Source organism: Oncorhynchus mykiss, chromosome 25 (genome assembly GCF_057628025.1).
Source record: "Oncorhynchus mykiss isolate SJ-2025 chromosome 25, ASM5762802v1, whole genome shotgun sequence".
NCBI lineage: Eukaryota > Metazoa > Chordata > Actinopteri > Salmoniformes > Salmonidae > Oncorhynchus > Oncorhynchus mykiss.
Window position 1 is genome coordinate 24284332 of NC_143046.1, and position 18382 is coordinate 24302713.

Here is an 18382-nt window from a genome sequence, read left to right on the forward strand (position 1 = left end):
TCAGTCAGTGTGTACAATGCGTGCATAGGATGGAATTCACAGTTACACAATACATCCATGTGCATGAATATAGTACAGCTGGGAGTGAGATACGATTCTATATTTGAACACACCTTATCTCCCTTGAGTCCCGCTGGTCCCTGGAGGAAGAGGAGAGATATAATGGTCAGACAGGATATATCAGTTATTATAAACCGCTTCTCATCTGTGTGTAATCAAGACCTTTCAACTTATTAAGACGACTCTGGGATGATCTAACTCCAACCCTAATGTTCATATCTCCTTGATTCACTACTAGCAGCTAGTGGATGGCTTTCGATAAAACAGAATCCCTCAAGGTGATTATATTGCCCAATAGCCATGTCACTTACAGACATCCCCCTCGCCGTAAGTCACAGGGAATAGGTTAATAGTTCAGTCTCTGAATGTGAGCAAGTATTAGAACGACCCAAGGGCTACGCTAACATTTAGCAACCTTCGCTAACGTTTGCCAATGGAGTAAAAAGCCTCCGGGAGTCCTGTCAAGAGGTTTCTGAGGTAATGAGAGATCAAATTCAAAGTGCAAGACGTCCATTCTTCCATCTCTCCCTCAGAGAAATACTTTTCATGTAATGAAATAGAACTATGTTGTTCAGTATGGAGACCATTAGCTATTATGGCTAAATGGAAACATAGGGGTTGGCAGCCACAGCACACTGATTCTCTGCTCTTACTGAGCTAATGCTATGTGGTCATGCTGAGTGTGTTGGGGAGGATTTGACTGGTTGACTGATTGAGTAGTTCCCCTATGGATAGTGGACTCATAGATGAGCTAATCCTCACTACGGGCCATCCTCTCACCCACCTCTCAATCACACTGAACAATCGGATGACAAGTGGCACTGCGACAGTGAACGTGGCTCATGACCGAACTACGACCACAAACCCACTGTGACGGACGGTACTGGAGAAAACAACTGTGACCGCACTGGAGAGCTGTAGGGGACATCTGCTAGTAATGTCCTCCAGGTTGACAGGCTGAGCTGGGCTCCTCACTGTGTGTGTGTGTGTGTGTGTGTGTGTGTGTGTGTGTGTGTGTGTGTGTGTGTGTGTGTGTTAGAAAGAGGTATAGAGAGAGAGAGAGAGAGAGAGAGAGAGAGAGAGAGAGAGAGAGAGAGAGAGAGAGAGAGAGAGAGAGAGAGAGAGAGAGAGAGAGAGAGAGAGAGAGAGAGAGAGAGAGAGAGAGAGAGAGAGAGAGAGAGAGAGAGAGGAGAGAGAGACATTTACCTGGAAGGATTCCTACTACCAAAGTTTCCTATTTCCTAGCTATACAGTAAATGCTCTGTCAAACAAACAACAGTAACCTGAAAACACCATCCAACCTGGAACTGAGTGAGTCATGTTTAGTCTGAAGCTACTTTTAAAGCCAAGAAGAAAAATAATATGATATATATTTTACTTTATAAGGACTGCATGTTAAATTTAGGTTGCTTGGTCAGAACATACCTGACTGCAACCTCAATTAACACTGAGGTGTGAAGTGAGAGGTGAGAGGTGTCAACTTGTTCTCAACTAGCCTACCTGGTTAAATAAAGGTGAAATAAAAAAATAAATCAAAGAAAGCCCTTGAGCCCACAACAATGGTAAGAGAGTTTCACAGCCTCCCCCACCCAAAGGCAGAGGCCTTTCAAGCCCCCTTCTGCTGTTCAGAGGTCATTACAATACAGTTTCCTCTGGATGTACAAAATGAGAAGGCACCAAAAGAGTACAAAAATAAGTTCCTTATGGAAAATCAAGAAACACTTTTTGCTGACTTTTATAAAAATGTGAACATAAGCAACTTAATCTTCCACACAGACCATCCCCTGGCATGGAGCAGTGCTATTTTAACACAGACCATCCCCTGGCATGGGGCAGTGCTATTTTAACACAGACCACCCCCTGGCATGGAGCAGTGCTATTTTAACACAGACCATCCCCTGGCATGGAGCAGTGCTATTTTAACACAGACCACCCCCTGGCATGGAGCAGTGCTATTTTAACACAGACCACCCCCTGGCATGGAGCAGTGCTATTTTAACACAGACCACCCCCTGGCATGGAGCAGTGCTATTTTAACACAGACCACCCCCTGGCATGGAGCAGTGCTATTTTAACACAGACCACCCCCTGGCATGGAGCAGTGCTATTTTAACACAGACCACCCCCTGGCATGGAGCAGTGCTATTTTAACACAGACCATCCCCTGGCATGGGGCAGTGCTATTTTAACACAGACCATCCCCTGGCATGGAGCAGTGCTATTTTAACACAGACCACCCCCTGGCATGGAGCAGTGCTATTTTAACACAGACCACCCCCTGGCATGGAGCAGTGCTATTTTAACACAGACCATCCCCTGGCATGGAGCAGTGCTATTTTAACACAGACCATCCCCTGGCATGGAGCAGTGCTATTTTAACACAGACCATCCCCTGGCATGGGGCAGTGCTATTTTAACACAGACCATCCCCTGGCATGGGGCAGTGCTATTTTAACACAGACCATCCCCTGGCATGGGGCAGTGCTATTTTAACACGCTACCCCTCTGTTAAGAAGGGGGTGTTTACGATGAATGGAAACTCATAATATTAGACAACGAGGACTCTGAGTCAGCGAATGTAAACCTTTGTTTGTTTGTTTATTAAACCTCAATTTAACCAGGCAAGTCAGTTAAGAACAAATTCTTCTCCAATTGTGCGCCGCCCTATGGTACTACCAATTACGTCCGGTTGTGATACAGCCTGGAATCAAACCAGGGTCTTTACTGACGCCTTTAGCACTGTAATGCAGTGCCTTAGACCCCTGCGCCACTCGTGAGCCCCATAATAATACACACAGGCACAAATGACCTGAGAACACAGCAAGAAAGGGTGGCCACAGCACTCAAGGGAGTGATTGAAAAAGCTTCTTCTACTTTCCCCAATGCACAAGTGATTTTCTCCACCCCAACCATGAAGCGGGTAAACGCAAGTGTTATACAAGGCAGCAGTGCAAACCTTAGCCAAGACCCTAAAGGACATCGCCCTCAACCACAGCCCCAACACCTCACACAGGAGCAACAGATCAACAACAGACACCCCGCCCAGACTAGCGAGACACTCTCCCAGACCTGCGGGGGCCCCCCACCCTACATCCAGACCACAGCACCACCAGCCACATCCACACCCGCACCCCAACCAATCAACACCTCCCCAAGTCAACCATGTACTAGTCAGTGGCGACCTAAATGTCAGAACTGGACAAGAACCTGACACCCACAGCACACAGGGGGACAAACACCTGCCTGGAGGTAACAGCATTCCCTCCCCCATATGCCCCTCTTGGCACAACTATGACAACATAACCAACAAAAACGGGTCACAACTCCTGCAGCTCTATCGCACGCTGGGTATGTACATAATCAATGGTAGGCTTCGAGGGCTGACTCCTATTTTAGGTGCGCCTATAACTCATCTCTTGGCAGTAGTACTGTAGACTACTTGATCACTCACCTCAACCCAGAGTCTCTCAGAGCGTTCACAGTCAGCCCACTGACACCCCTATCAGATCACAGCAAAATCACAGTCTACTTGAACAGAGCAATACTCAATCACGAGGCATCAAAGCCAAAGGAACTGAATAATATTAAGAAATGTTATAGATGGAAGGAATGTTGTTTGGAAACCTACCAAAAAACAATTAGGCAACAACAAATTAAATCCCTTTAAGACAACTTCCTGGACAAAACATTTCACTGTAATAGTGAAGGTGTAAACTTGGCAGTAGAACACCTAAACTGTATTTGACCTCTCAGCTTCCCTATCAAATCTAAACATGTCAAACCGAAAACCGAAGAAAATGAACAACAATGACAAATGGTTTGATGAAGAATGCAAAACCTAAGAAAGAAATTGAGAAAACCATCAAACCAAAAACTTAGAGATCCGGAAAACCTGAGCCTACGCCTTCACTATGGTGAATCACTAAAACAATACAGAAATGCACTACGGAAAGAGAAGGAACAGCACATCAGAAATCAGCTCAATGCAATTGAAGAATCCATAGAATCTAACCTCTTCTGGGAAAATTGGAAAACACTAAACAAACAACAACACGAAGAGTTATCCATCTAAAACTGAGATGTATGGATAAACCACTTCTCCAATCTTTTTTTGGCCCAATAACAAAGAACAAAAAACAAAAACATAATCAAATACAAATCTTAGAATCAAGTATTAACGACTACCAGAACCCACTGGATTCGCCAATTACATTGGATGAACTACAGGACAAAACGCAAACCCTCCAACCCAAAAAGGCCTGTAGTGTTGATGGTATCCTCAATGAAATGATCAAATATACAGACAACAAATTTCAATTGGCTATACTTACACTCTTTGACATCATCCTTAGCTTTGGCATCTTCCCGAATATTTGGAACTAAGGATTGATCACCACTATCCACAAAAGTGGAGACAAATTTGACCCCAATAACTACCGTGGGATATGGGTCAACAGCAACTTTGGGAAAATCCTCTGCATTATCATTAACAGCAGACTCGTACATTTCCTCAGTGAAAACAATGTACTGGGCAAATGTCAAATTGGCTTTTTAACAAAGGATCGTATGACATACCACGTATTCCCCCTCCAAACCGCAATTGACAAACAAACAAATCAAAACAAAGGAAAAGCCTTCTTGTGCTTTGTTGATTTCAAAAAAACTTTTGACTCAATTTGGCACCTGGGTCTGCTATACAAACTGATGGAAAGTGGTGTTGGGAGAAAAACATATAACATTATGAATCCATGTATACATTTAAATTGTCAAAAAACACACACATTTATTTCCCCAGGGCCGTGGGGTGAGACAGGGATGCAGCTTAAGCCCCACCCTCTTCAACATATATATCAACGAATTGGCAAGGGCACTAGAAGAGTCTGCAGCACTCGTGCCCACCCTACTAGAAGTCAAATGTCTTGTCACGCCCTGACCTTAGAGATCCCTGTTTATTCTCTATATTTTGGTTAGGTCAGGTTGTGACCAGGGTGGATACTCTAGTTTTTGTATATCTATGTTTTCTTTTTCTTTGTTGGCCTAGTATGGTTCCAAATCAGAGGCAGCCGTCTATCGTTGTCTCTGATTGGGGATCATACTTAGGCAGCCCTTTTTCCCACCTTCAGTTGTGGGATCTTGTCTTTGTTTGGTTGCATGTATTTTTGCATGATGAAGCTTTTCATTCATTGTATTGTTTATTGTTTTTTTGCTGGTTCACATTTCAATAAAATATGATGAACTCAAATCACGCTGCGCCTTGGTCTACCCTTAACAACGAACGTTACAGAAGATCCCACGACCAACGGACCAAGCAGCGTGGTCAGGAGGACTGGACCTGGAAGGAAATCCTGGAGGGAGCAGGACCCTGGACAAGGGCCAGGGAGTATCGCCGTCCGAATGAGGAGATAGAGGCAGCGAAAGCGGAACGGCGACGATACGAGGAGTTCAACGAAGCACAAGGCAGCCCCAAAACATTTTTTGGGGGGGAGCACATGGGGAGATTGGTAGAGTCAGGGTTCAGACCTGAGCCAACTCCCCGTGCTTACCGTGGAGAGCGAGTGACCGGTCAAGCACCGTGTTATCCGGTTCTGCGCACCATGCCTTCAGTGTGCATCCACAGCCCGGTGCGCTCTGTGCAAGCTCCCCGCAGTTTCCGTGCTAGAGTGGGCATTCAGCCAGGACGGATTGTGCCGGCTCAGCGCTCCTGGCCTCCGGTGCGTCTCTTCGGTCCAGAATATCCTGCGCCATTTCTACGCACGGTATCCCCAGTTCGCCAGCACAGCCCAGTGAGGCCTGTTCCAGCTCCCCACACTTGCCGTGCTACAGGGGGGATTCAGCCAGGACGCGTTGTGCCAGCTCTGCGCTCCAGACCTCCAGTGCGCCTCCACGGCCCAGCATATCCTGCGCCGGCTCTACGCACTATGCCTCCAGTGCGCCTTCATAGCCCAGTGCATCCCGTGCCAGCTCTCCACACTCACCGAGCTGGATTGGGTATCCAGCCAGGAAGTGTTGTGGCAGCTCCCCGCACCAGGCTTCCAGTACGTCTCCTCAGTCCGGTGAGACCTGTTCCGGCTCCACATACGAAGCCTCCAGTGTGGATCCATGGTCCGAAGCCTCCAGTGATGATCCATGGCACGAAGCCTCCAGTGATGATCCATGGCCCGGAGCCTCTAGTGATAATCCATGGCATGAAGCCTTCAGTGATGATCCATGGCCTGGAGCCTGTCGTGACGATCCATGGCAAGGAGCCTGCATTGACGGTTCCCAGTCCTGAGCCTGAAGCTACGGTCCCCAGCGACGGTCCCCAGTCCGGAGCCTCCAGCGACGGTCCCCAGTCCGGAGCCTCCAGCGACGGTCCGCAGTCCGGAGTCTTCAGCGACGGTCTGCAGTCCGGAGCCTCCAGCGACGGTCTGCAGTCCAGAGTCTCCAATGACGGTCCGCAGTCCGGAGCCTATAGCGACGATTTGCAGCCCAGAGCCTCCAGCAATGATCTGCAGTCCAGTCTTCAGCGACGAGCTGCAGTCCGGAGCCTCCAGCGGTGGTTCCCAGTTCATAGCCTCTGGCGATAATCAACGGTCCGGTCCCTCCGGCAACGATTCACGGTCCGGAGTCTCCAGCGACGATCAACGGTCCAGTTCCACAGAAGCGGAGGGATCCGGCGAAGGTCCGGAGTCTCCGGCGACGATCCACGGTCCGGTTCCACAGAAGCGGAAGGATCAGAGTAGGATCAGAGCGGGGGCTACATCCTGAACCGGAGCCGCCACCGAGAGTAGATGCCCACCCGGACCCTCCCCTATAGGTTCAGGTATTTTTTTTGGGGGGGGGGGGGGGGGGATCATACTTAGGCAGCCCTTTTTCCCACCTTCAGTTGTGGGATCTTGTCTTTGTTTGGTTGCATGTATTTTTGCATGAAGAAGCTTTTCGTTCGTTGTATTGTTTATTGTTTTTTTTGCTGGTTCACATTTCAATAAAATATGATGAACTCAAATCACGCTGCGCCTTGGTCTACCCTTAACGACGAACGTTACAGTCTACTGTTTGCTGAAGATCTGGTGCTTCTGTCCCCAACCAAGGAGGGCCTACAGCAGCACCTAGATCTTCTGCACATATTCTGTCAGACCTGGGCCCTGACAGTAAATCTCAGTAAGACAAAAATAATGGTGTTCCAAAAAAGGTCCAGTTGCCAGGACCACAAATACAAATTCCATCTAGACACCGTTGCCTCAGAGCACACAAAAAACTATACATACCTTGGCCTAAACAACATAGAGTGCGGGGAGAAGGGGGATAGAGTGAGGGGAGAAGGGGGATAGAGTGAAGGGAGAAGGGGATAGAGTGAGGGGAGAAGGGGATAGAGTGAGGGGAGAAGGGGACAGGGTGAGGGGAGAAGGGGGATAGAGTGAGGGGAGAAGGGGGATAGAGTGAGGGGAGAAGGGGGATAGAGTGAGGGGAGAAGGGGGATAGAGTGAAGGGAGAAGGGGATAGGGTGAGGGGAGAAGGGGATAGAGTGAGGGGAGAAGGGGGGTAGAGTGAGGGGAGAAGGGGGATAGAGTGAGGGGAGAAGGGGATAGAGTGAAGGGAGAAGGGGATAGGGTGAGGGGAGAAGGGGATAGAGTGAGGGGAGAAGGGGATAGGGTGATGGGAGAAGGGTATAGAGTGAGGGGAGAAGGGGATAGAGTGATGGGAGAAGGGGATAGGGTGATGGGAGAAGGGTATAGAGTGAGGGGATAAGAGGAGAGAGAGAGAGAGAGAGAGAGAGAGAGAGAGGGTGGGTGGGTGGGTGGGAAGGAGGGAGGTAGATAAGGGGTATTGGGGGAGATGGTAGGTTCAGCTCAGGGCAAAAAGCTGTGTGGGTCTCCAACGTCCTTCGCTCTACTTCTCCTTATTCTTCTATCGTTCTCTCTCTCCTCTCCCTCCTCTTTTACAAATCATTCAAATATTATTTTCCTCAATTACTCCATTTCTCTTCATTCCTTCATTCCTCCACTCATATCCCTTTGTCCTGTCCCTCCTCCTCAGTCCTGTCCCTCCTCAGTCCTGTCCCTCCTCATCTGTCCTGTCCCTCCTCATCTGTCCTGTCCCTCCTCAGTCCTGTCCCTCCTCATCTGTCCTGTCCCTCCTCAGTCCTGTCCCTCCTCCTCAGTCCTGTCCCTCCTCCTCAGTCCTGTCCCTCCTCATCTGTCCTGTCCCTCCTCAGTCCTGTCCCTCCTCCTCAGTACTGTCCCTCCTCATCTGTCCTGTCCCTCCTCAGTCCTGTCCCTCCTCATCTGTCCTGTCCCTCCTCAGTCCTGTCCCTCCTCATCTGTCCTGTCCCTCCTCAGTCCTGTCCCTCCTCAGTCCTGTCCCTCCTCATCTGAGATGGCCCTTCAGTAAAAACACTGGAACAAGGACTGTGTCACACCTGGTTGGCTTTAACAGCAGAGCTCTGGTGGCTGTGCATTTGTAGGACAATCTCAGCTTGACATCTTCTTTAACAAGAAACAACAGATTAATGATGTTTGGATGGAGTGCTATTGAAACAGCTCTCAGTCCCCTGTAAGTGGTTTATGTTTCAGTGGATAAATGGGTCCTCTCTTAGCAGATGAGGCTGAGCAAGGGGCCCTGTCGTAATGACTTTTTAAAGAGCCTCTGTTGAAAGGCATACAATCTCTCTCTCTCTCTCTCTCTCCCTCTCTGTCCCTCTCTCTGTTCATCTCCGTTTCTCTAGCTCTCTATCTCTCTAGCTCTCTCTCTCTCTCTCTGCTCTGTGTTGGTTCCTCCTCCCCCTTCCCATCTCCCTATCTCCGTGGTGAGTGTGTTGTGCAGTATGTTGGGCAGCGTGTTGGGCAGGGTGTTGGGCAGCGTGTTGTGCAGTATGTTGGGCAGCGTGTTGGGCAGCGTGTTTGGCAGGGTGTTAGGCAGCGTGTTGGGAAGTGTGTTGGGCAGCGTGTTGGGCAGGGTGTTAGGCAGGGTGTTGGGCAGTGTGTTGGGCAGCGTGATGGGCAGTATGTTGGGCAGTGTGTTCTGCAGGGTGCTGAGCAGCGTGTTGGGCAGAGGGTTGGGCAGGGGGTAGGGCAGCATGTTGGGCAGCGTGTTGGGCAGCGTGTTGGACAGCATGTTGGGCAGGGTGTTGGGCAGCGTGTTGGGCAGGGTGTTGGGAGGTATGTTGGGCAGGGGGTTGGGCATCGTGTTGGGCAGGGGGTTGGGCAGCATGTTGGACAGGGGGTTGGGCAGCGTGTTGGGCAGGGGGTTGGGCAGTGTGTTGAGCAGGGGGTTGGGCAGTGCATCTCCAGGGACTGGCTGAGCCTAGGGCTGGGCTGAATGGGGCTTTCAGTGCTCCGTTCTCAGGTAGGTCTTGAGAGGCTGAAACAACTTTTGGATGGGTAACATGATGGTTACTGATGGTGACCTCACCAACTCACTATGGCTGGATTTTCCAACTGGGACAATACATAACAATTGATGATGAGCAGGAAAGTGTCACCTGGCTTACAGATTCCAAGATGAACCTGGTTCACACAGACTTAAATACATGTGCATAGAACTGTGTGGAATTTACCATTGTTTTCCCAATCCCAACATCAAGACAACCGAAGCAGGAATGAGACAGTGTACCTGACTTCCTTTAGGACCGGGGAGACCCTATGAAGAGGAGAGAGAGTTCCAGAGTTCAAATCAATGAAATAGTACAATGAGAGCACATTTCATTCATCTATCAAATAGATACTCACTGGTTTGCCATCCATGCCAAGCGGGCCCTACAGAGAGAGGGAGTGAGGGAGGGAGACATTTTTTTTAATGACAGATTAACCCATGTGTTTTGAGCAGGGATTGTTCCATGCAGAGATTCAATAAAGAACAACAAATAAAATGAGTCAATGGCTGCTGGAAAATCTCACTGATGACTTAGATAAAGTAAAGGACGACACTGTTTCTGTTAGCCAAACCAACAATGAGGTCACCCCAGTAGTACAACATGAAACAGCCTGGAGGTATGGTCATTTATGGCGCTTGTATCCTCTATGTGTATCTGTGTGTGTCTTGTATACAACGCACACTCACACAGATTCGGGCGGATGTATTTTCCCTGCCCAGACCAGACCAAACATCTGTAACAGAGGTAGGTAAATAAACTGACCTCCTAAACACTTGCCAGTTGGTCCACGCATGCTTTGAGTACACGTCCTGGTAATCCATCTGGCCCCGCGGCTTTGTGAATGTTGACCTGTTTAAAGGTCGTGCTCACATCCTGCTACCGAGAGCGTTATCACACAGTAGTTAGGAACAGCTGATGATCTCATGCATGCTTCAGTGTTGCTTGCCTCGAAGTGAGCATAAAAGGCATTTAGCTCATCTCGTCAGCTTGTGGCTGGGTTTCCCTTTGTAGTCCGTAATCCTTTTCAATCACTACCACATCCGACGAGCGTCAGAGCCGGTGTAGTAGGATTCAATCTTAATCCTGTATTGACGCTTTGCCTGTTTGATGGTTCATCTGAGGGCTTAGCAGGATTTCTTATAAGCGTCCGGATTAGTGTCCCGCTCCTTGAAAACTGCAACTCTAGCCTTTAGCTCGATGCAGATGTTGCCAGTAATCCATGGCTTCTGGTTGGGATATGTACTATGGGGACAACGTCGTCAATGCACTGATTGATGAAGCCGATGACTGAGGTGGTATACTCCTCAATACCATTGAATGAATCCCGGAACATATTGTAGTAGTGTAGCATCCGCGTCATCTGACCACTTCCGTATTGAGCGAGTCACTGGTACTTCCTGCTTTAGTTTTCGCTTGTAAGCAGGAATCAGGAGGATAGAATTATGGTCAGATTTGCCAAATGGAAGGCAAGGGAGAGCTTTGTATGCGTCTCTGTGTGTGGAGTAAAGGTGGTCTAGAGTTTTTTTCCCCTCTGGTTGCACATGTGACATGCTGGTAGAAATGAGCTAAAATGGATTTAAGTTTGCCTGCATTAAAGTCTCTGGCCACTGGGAGCAATGAGCATTTTCTTGTTTGCTTATGGCCTTATACAGCTCATTGAGTGCAGTCTTAGTGCCAGCATCCTGTTTGCGGTGGTAAATAGACAGCTATGGATAATATAGATGAGAACTCTCTTGGTAGATAGTGTGGTCTACAGCTTATCATAGGGGAACTCTACCTCAGGCGAGCAATACCTCAAGGCTTCTTTAATATTAGACATTGCGCACCAGCTGTTATTGACAAATAGACACATACCCCCGTTCAGCCACAACTCAGTGAAACATATGATATTACAGTTTTTAATGTCCCGTTGGTAGAATAGTCTTGATCGTATATCATCCATTTTATTTTCCAATGATTGCACGTTGACCAATAGAACGGATGGTAGTGGAGGTTTACTCCAGTTTGAATTCTCAGAAGGCAGCCTGACCTCCGCCCCCTTTTTCTCTGTCTTTTCTTCACGCAAATCACAGGGATTTGGGCCCGTTACCGGGAAAGCAGTATATCCTTCGCATTGTACTCGTTAAAGAAAGGTGAGTAATCGCTGTTCTGATGTCCAGAAGTTATTTTCAGTCATAAAGGATGGTAGCAACAACGCAAAAAAACTAACAAAATAACACAGTTGGTTAGGAGCCCGTAAAACAGCAGCCATCCCCTCCGGCTCCATTCTCTCATACAGTCAGTATGTGATCTGGATGTAAAGCGCCTCTCAACTCAGTACCTGTCTCTGGGAAAATAACCAGGAAAACATTGATTTCGTTTTTTCATGAATAACTATAGACTTCATCTTTAAACTAGCAGTGTTTACAGGCTCCCTGTGGTCGGGTGAAAAGACCCAAGGGATCCGTACGTGGCCCAGCCATCCTGTGTGAACACCGTTTAACCCTATTACTGCTCTGACCCCTGACCCCTGACCCCCTGAAGACTTCCAGTGGGACATCTGACTGTTTAACTAGCCCCTAGGGTACATTGTACCGAAGTGTCCAGAAGCGAACCCTACGGCTGTGTCTGTCCCTTTGCACTTTGATGGATGGAGGGAGGAGAGGAAGAAAGGAGGGAAAAGAGAGAGAGCGAAAGTGATACTTTTGAAATAAGGACTATGTAAGTTTGTTTTACTGTTCGTAGTCTCCCATTGGTCTCATAATGAGATGGCATGCTTCTTTCTATTTGAAGCTTTGATTGTCTTTCTCTAAAACTCTGGGGGTGTTGAAGACCCATAATGTCTACCTGATTACATGGGCCCTAATGGTTATATAAGCAACTGGCTTTTAATTGGAAAACCAGGTCAGTGGTCTCCAACCAAGGTTCATGATTTCAAGCATTCCTTTATGTCTTGATGAAGAGATGAAGCAAAACAAACCATATCCTACAGCCCACCTGGGCTGGGGCTGTGTAACAGAAGTGTGAGTGTGGGACAGGGTGTGAGTGTGTGTGTAGTATTTTATCACACATTTAGGGGAACCGCAGTAATGCAGGGCTGAATGATCTACAAACCCTGATTTCATTCACAGATGAGGTTTTCACAGGTGAAAAACACCTCCCTGTGTGTGTGTGTGTGTGTGTGTGTGTGTGTGTGTGTGTGTGTGTGTGTGTGTGTGTGTGTGTGATATGAGTGCATCTGGCCCCCCTGAGACTGATCAGAATGAGAAGACGAGGTGCGCACAATGAGGTCTCCGTCGGCAGGAAGACTGAACCAGACCAGGGGAAGACTGATGTATGAGGCCTAACAAGCCACACAGCAGCCTGTGAACTTGACGTGGGTGTGTGTGTGTTCTACATCTCTTTCTGACCTTATGTGAGTGGGCATAGCACATCTGTGTAGTGGTTGTCATACAAATTAAAACAATATTCCTTAATAGAACATGATTCAATCAAAAGTGAAAGTCACCCAGTAAAATACTGCTAATAGTTAATAGTCTAAAAGTATCCAGTTTTAAACATGCTCTACTGTGTGTGACTACATGTGAGTGTGACTACGTGTGTGTGTGACTACGTGTGTGTGTGACTACGTGTGTGTGTGACTACATGTGAGTGTGACTATGTGTGAGTGTGACTACGTGTGAGTGTGACTATGTGTGAGTGTGACTGTGTGAGTGTGACTACATGTGAGTGTGACTACGTGTGAGTGTGACTATATGTGAGTGTGACTACGTGTGAGTGTGACTACGTGTTAGTGTGACTACGTGTGTGTGTGTGTGACTACGTCTGTGTGTGTGACTACGTGTGAGTGTGACTACGTGTGTGTGTGACTATGTGTTAGTGTGACTATGTGTGAGTGTGACTACGTGTTAGTGTGACTACGTATGTGTGTGACTACATGTGTGTGTGTGTGTGTGTGTGTGTGTGTGACTACTCCAAACAATAAAACCTATACTCTTTGTTGACAGTTCCACAGTATTTTAACCTTCTGTGTGCTACTGACATCCAAACTGGAATATTAGAAAAAAAGAACCACAAAATTCTCTACAACTACAAAACAGTTGATAATATCCATTTTAACAAGACCATAAAACCCAGAGAACTCGATGAAAGTCGATGTGATTGATAAGCGGATGCTACCTATATAAAGGACCACTTCCATTATGGGCCAGTGGAGGACTGTAATGTGTGATGCATGACATGACCATGTAGGACAGAGCCAGTGATGAGGGTGTGTGTGTGTGTTTGTGTGTTTTGGACCTACACAACAAACTGGGGAGGAAAAATAAAAAGCTGGGAATGCAGATAAAAATAGGCCCAAACAAAAAGGCAGCAGAACCCTTCATCTTATACCACAAATGGAACGAGAGAGAGAGAGAGAGAGAGAGAGAGAGAAAGAGAAAAAATAGGCCTCAAATTACCACTAAAACCTCAAGTAGGGGAGAAGGGAACATAGCCTTTTTGTCTGTGTGTTTTCATAGTCTCCTCTCTGCCATCTTGTCTCCTTGTCCTAATCAGTGAGGATTCTAATCAGTGAGGATTCTGGGAGCTGTGACTCTGCCTACATAAGCATTCCACCCAATTAGACCGTTTTTAAGCACATTTCTGGAAAATGACTTTTGCAGCAGGGTGTTTGTGTGTGTGTGTGTGTGTGTGTGTGGAGCAAAGCCCCTCCTTCTTTCAGCATAGTATAGAAGAGGTCTGAACTATGTGTTTAATATCCCTGTTGCAAGGCCTTAGGAAGAGCTGAGGCCTGGGTGTGAACCTGAGGAAAGGTGTAGGTCTGCTGCAAGGCCTTAGGAAGAGCTGAGGCCTGGGTGTGAACATGAGGAAAGGTGTAGGTCTGTTGCAAGGCCTTAGGAAGAGCTGAGGCCTGGGTGTGAACCTGAGGAAAGGTGTAGGTCTGCTGCAAGGCCTTAGGAAGAGCTGAGGCCTGGGTGTGAACCTGAGGAAAGGTGTAGGTCTGCTGCAAGGCCTTAGGAAGAGCTGAGGCCTGGGTGTGAACATGAGGAAAGGTGTAGGTCTGCTGCAAGGCCTTAGGAAGAGCTGAGGCCTGGGTGTGAACATGAGGAAAGGTGTAGGTCTGCTGCAAGGCCTTAGGAAGAGCTGAGGCCTGGGTGTGAACATGAGGAAAGGTGTAGGTCTGCTGCAAGGCCTTAGGAAGAGCTGAGGCCTGGGTGTGAACATGAGGAAAGGTGTAGGTCTGTTGCAAGGCCTTAGGAAGAGCTGAGGCCTGGGTGTGAACATGAGGAAAGGTGTAGGTCTGCTGCAAGGCCTTAGGAAGAGCTGAGGCCTGGGTGTGAACATGAGGAAAGGTGTAGGTCTGCTGCAAGGCCTTAGGAAGAGCTGAGGCCTGGGTGTGAACCTGAGGAAAGGTGTAGGTCTGCTGCAAGGCCTTAGGAAGAGCTGAGGCCTGGGTGTGAACATGAGGAAAGGTGTAGGTCTGCTGCAAGGCCTTAGGAAGAGCTGAGGCCTGGGTGTGAACATGAGGAAAGGTGTAGGTCTGCTGCAAGGCCTTAGGAAGAGCTGAGGCCTGGGTGTGAACCTGAGGAAAGGTGTAGGTCTGCTGCAAGGCCTTAGGAAGAGCTGAGGCCTGGGTGTGAACATGAGGAAAGGTGTAGGTCTGCTGCAAGGCCTTAGGAAGAGCTGAGGCCTGGGTGTGAACATGAGGAAAGGTGTAGGTCTGTTGCAAGGCCTTAGGAAGAGCTGAGGCCTGGGTGTGAACATGAGGAAAGGTGTAGGTCTGTTGCAAGGCCTTAGGAAGAGCTGAGGCCTGGGTGTGAACCTGAGGAAAGGTGTAGGTCTGCTGCAAGGCCTTAGGAAGAGCTGAGGCCTGGGTGTGAACATGAGGAAAGGTGTAGGTCTGCTGCAAGGCCTTAGGAAGAGCTGAGGCCTGGGTGTGAACCTGAGGAAAGGTGTAGGTCTGCTGCAAGGCCTTAGGAAGAGCTGAGGCCTGGGTGTGAACCTGAGGAAAGGTGTAGGTCTGCTGCAAGGCCTTAGGAAGAGCTGAGGCCTGGGTGTGAACCTGAGGAAAGGTGTAGGTCTGCTGCAAGGCCTTAGGAAGAGCTGAGGCCTGGGTGTGAACCTGAGGAAAGGTGTAGGTCTGCTGCAAGGCCTTAGGAAGAGCTGAGGCCTGGGTGTGAACCTGAGGAAAGGTGTAGGTCTGCTGCAAGGCCTTAGGAAGAGCTGAGGCCTGGGTGTGAACCTGAGGAAAGGTGTAGGTCTGCTGCAAGGCCTTAGGAAGAGCTGAGGCCTGGGTGTGAACATGAGGAAAGGTGTAGGTCTGCTGCAAGGCCTTAGGAAGAGCTGAGGCCTGGGTGTGAACATGAGGAAAGGTGTAGGTCTGCTGCAAGGCCTTAGGAAGAGCTGAGGCCTGGGTGTGAACATGAGGAAAGGTGTAGGTCTGCTGCAAGGCCTTAGGAAGAGCTGAGGCCTGGGTGTGAACATGAGGAAAGGTGTAGGTCTGCTGCAAGGCCTTAGGAAGAGCTGAGGCCTGGGTGTGAACCTGAGGAAAGGTGTAGGTCTGCTGCAAGGCCTTAGGAAGAGCTGAGGCCTGGGTGTGAACCTGAGGAAAGGTGTAGGTCTGCTGCAAGGCCTTAGGAAGAGCTGAGGCCTGGGTGTGAACCTGAGGAAAGGTGTAGGTCTGCTGCAAGGCCTTAGGAAGAGCTGAGGCCTGGGTGTGAACATGAGGAAAGGTGTAGGTCTGCTGCAAGGCCTTAGGAAGAGCTGAGGCCTGGGTGTGAACATGAGGAAAGGTGTAGGTCTGCTGCAAGGCCTTAGGAAGAGCTGAGGCCTGGGTGTGAACCTGAGGAAAGGTGTAGGTCTGCTGCAAGGCCTTAGGAAGAGCTGAGGCCTGGGTGTGAACATGAGGAAAGGTGTAGGTCTGCTGCAAGGCCTTAGGAAGAGCTGAGGCCTGGGTGTGAACCTGAGGAAAGGTGTAGGTCTGCTGCAAGGCCTTAGGAAGAGCTGAGGCCTGGGTGTGAACATGAGGAAAGGTGTAGGTCTGCTGCAAGGCCTTAGGAAGAGCTGAGGCCTGGGTGTGAACATGAGGAAAGGTGTAGGTCTGCTGCAAGGCCTTAGGAAGAGCTGAGGCCTGGGTGTGAACCTGAGGAAAGGTGTAGGTCTGCTGCAAGGCCTTAGGAAGAGCTGAGGCCTGGGTGTGAACATGAGGAAAGGTGTAGGTCTGCTGCAAGGCCTTAGGAAGAGCTGAGGCCTGGGTGTGAACCTGAGGAAAGGTGTAGGTCTGCTGCAAGGCCTTAGGAAGAGCTGAGGCCTGGGTGTGAACCTGAGGAAAGGTGTAGGTCTGCTGCAAGGCCTTAGGAAGAGCTGAGGCCTGGGTGTGAACCTGAGGAAAGGTGTAGGTCTGCTGCAAGGCCTTAGGAAGAGCTGAGGCCTGGGTGTGAACCTGAGGAAAGGTGTAGGTCTGCTGCAAGGCCTTAGGAAGAGCTGAGGCCTGGGTGTGAACCTGAGGAAAGGTGTAGGTCTGCTGCAAGGCCTTAGGAAGAGCTGAGGCCTGGGTGTGAACATGAGGAAAGGTGTAGGTCTGCTGCAAGGCCTTAGGAAGAGCTGAGGCCTGGGTGTGAACATGAGGAAAGGTGTAGGTCTGCTGCAAGGCCTTAGGAAGAGCTGAGGCCTGGGTGTGAACCTGAGGAAAGGTGTAGGTCTGCTGCAAGGCCTTAGGAAGAGCTGAGGCCTGGGTGTGAACCTGAGGAAAGGTGTAGGTCTGCTGCAAGGCCTTAGGAAGAGCTGAGGCCTGGGTGTGAACCTGAGGAAAGGTGTAGGTCTGCTGCAAGGCCTTAGGAAGAGCTGAGGCCTGGGTGTGAACATGAGGAAAGGTGTAGGTCTGCTGCAAGGCCTTAGGAAGAGCTGAGGCCTGGGTGTGAACATGAGGAAAGGTGTAGGTCTGCTGCAAGGCCTTAGGAAGAGCTGAGGCCTGGGTGTGAACATGAGGAAAGGTGTAGGTCTGCTGCAAGGCCTTAGGAAGAGCTGAGGCCTGGGTGTGAACCTGAGGAAAGGTGTAGGTCTGCTGCAAGGCCTTAGGAAGAGCTGAGGCCTGGGTGTGAACATGAGGAAAGGTGTAGGTCTGCTGCAAGGCCTTAGGAAGAGCTGAGGCCTGGGTGTGAACCTGAGGAAAGGTGTAGGTCTGCTGCAAGGCCTTAGGAAGAGCTGAGGCCTGGGTGTGAACCTGAGGAAAGGTGTAGGTCTGCTGCAAGGCCTTAGGAAGAGCTGAGGCCTGGGTGTGAACATGAGGAAAGGTGTAGGTCTGCTGCAAGGCCTTAGGAAGAGCTGAGGCCTGGGTGTGAACCTGAGGAAAGGTGTAGGTCTGCTGCAAGGCCTTAGGAAGAGCTGAGGCCTGGGTGTGAACATGAGGAAAGGTGTAGGTCTGCTGCAAGGCCTTAGGAAGAGCTGAGGCCTGGGTGTGAACCTGAGGAAAGGTGTAGGTCTGCTGCAAGGCCTTAGGAAGAGCTGAGGCCTGGGTGTGAACATGAGGAAAGGTGTAGGTCTGCTGCAAGGCCTTAGGAAGAGCTGAGGCCTGGGTGTGAACCTGAGGAAAGGTGTAGGTCTGCTGCAAGGCCTTAGGAAGAGCTGAGGCCTGGGTGTGAACCTGAGGAAAGGTGTAGGTCTGCTGCAAGGCCTTAGGAAGAGCTGAGGCCTGGGTGTGAACATGAGGAAAGGTGTAGGTCTGCTGCAAGGCCTTAGGAAGAGCTGAGGCCTGGGTGTGAACATGAGGAAAGGTGTAGGTCTGCTGCAAGGCCTTAGGAAGAGCTGAGGCCTGGGTGTGAACATGAGGAAAGGTGTAGGTCTGCTGCAAGGCCTTAGGAAGAGCTGAGGCCTGGGTGTGAACCTGAGGAAAGGTGTAGGTCTGCTGCAAGGCCTTAGGAAGAGCTGAGGCCTGGGTGTGAACATGAGGAAAGGTGTAGGTCTGCTGCAAGGCCTTAGGAAGAGCTGAGG

The 18382-nt window shown here is 49.5% G+C and overlaps 1 protein-coding gene across 1 annotated transcript in view; it reads right to left on the reverse strand.

The window, feature by feature from the left end:
* The window catches only part of LOC110504808 (uncharacterized), a 246615-nt gene that overhangs the window by 55699 nt on the left and 172534 nt on the right, over positions 1–18382 (reverse strand). The window contains exons 5-7 of the mRNA XM_090219451.1: positions 9768–9794; positions 9652–9678; positions 114–140 (exon numbers count right to left, since the gene is read on the reverse strand). Of these exons, the coding sequence (XP_090075577.1) occupies positions 114–140; positions 9652–9678; positions 9768–9794 (81 nt within the window). The remainder of the gene's footprint in view (positions 1–113; positions 141–9651; positions 9679–9767; positions 9795–18382) is intronic.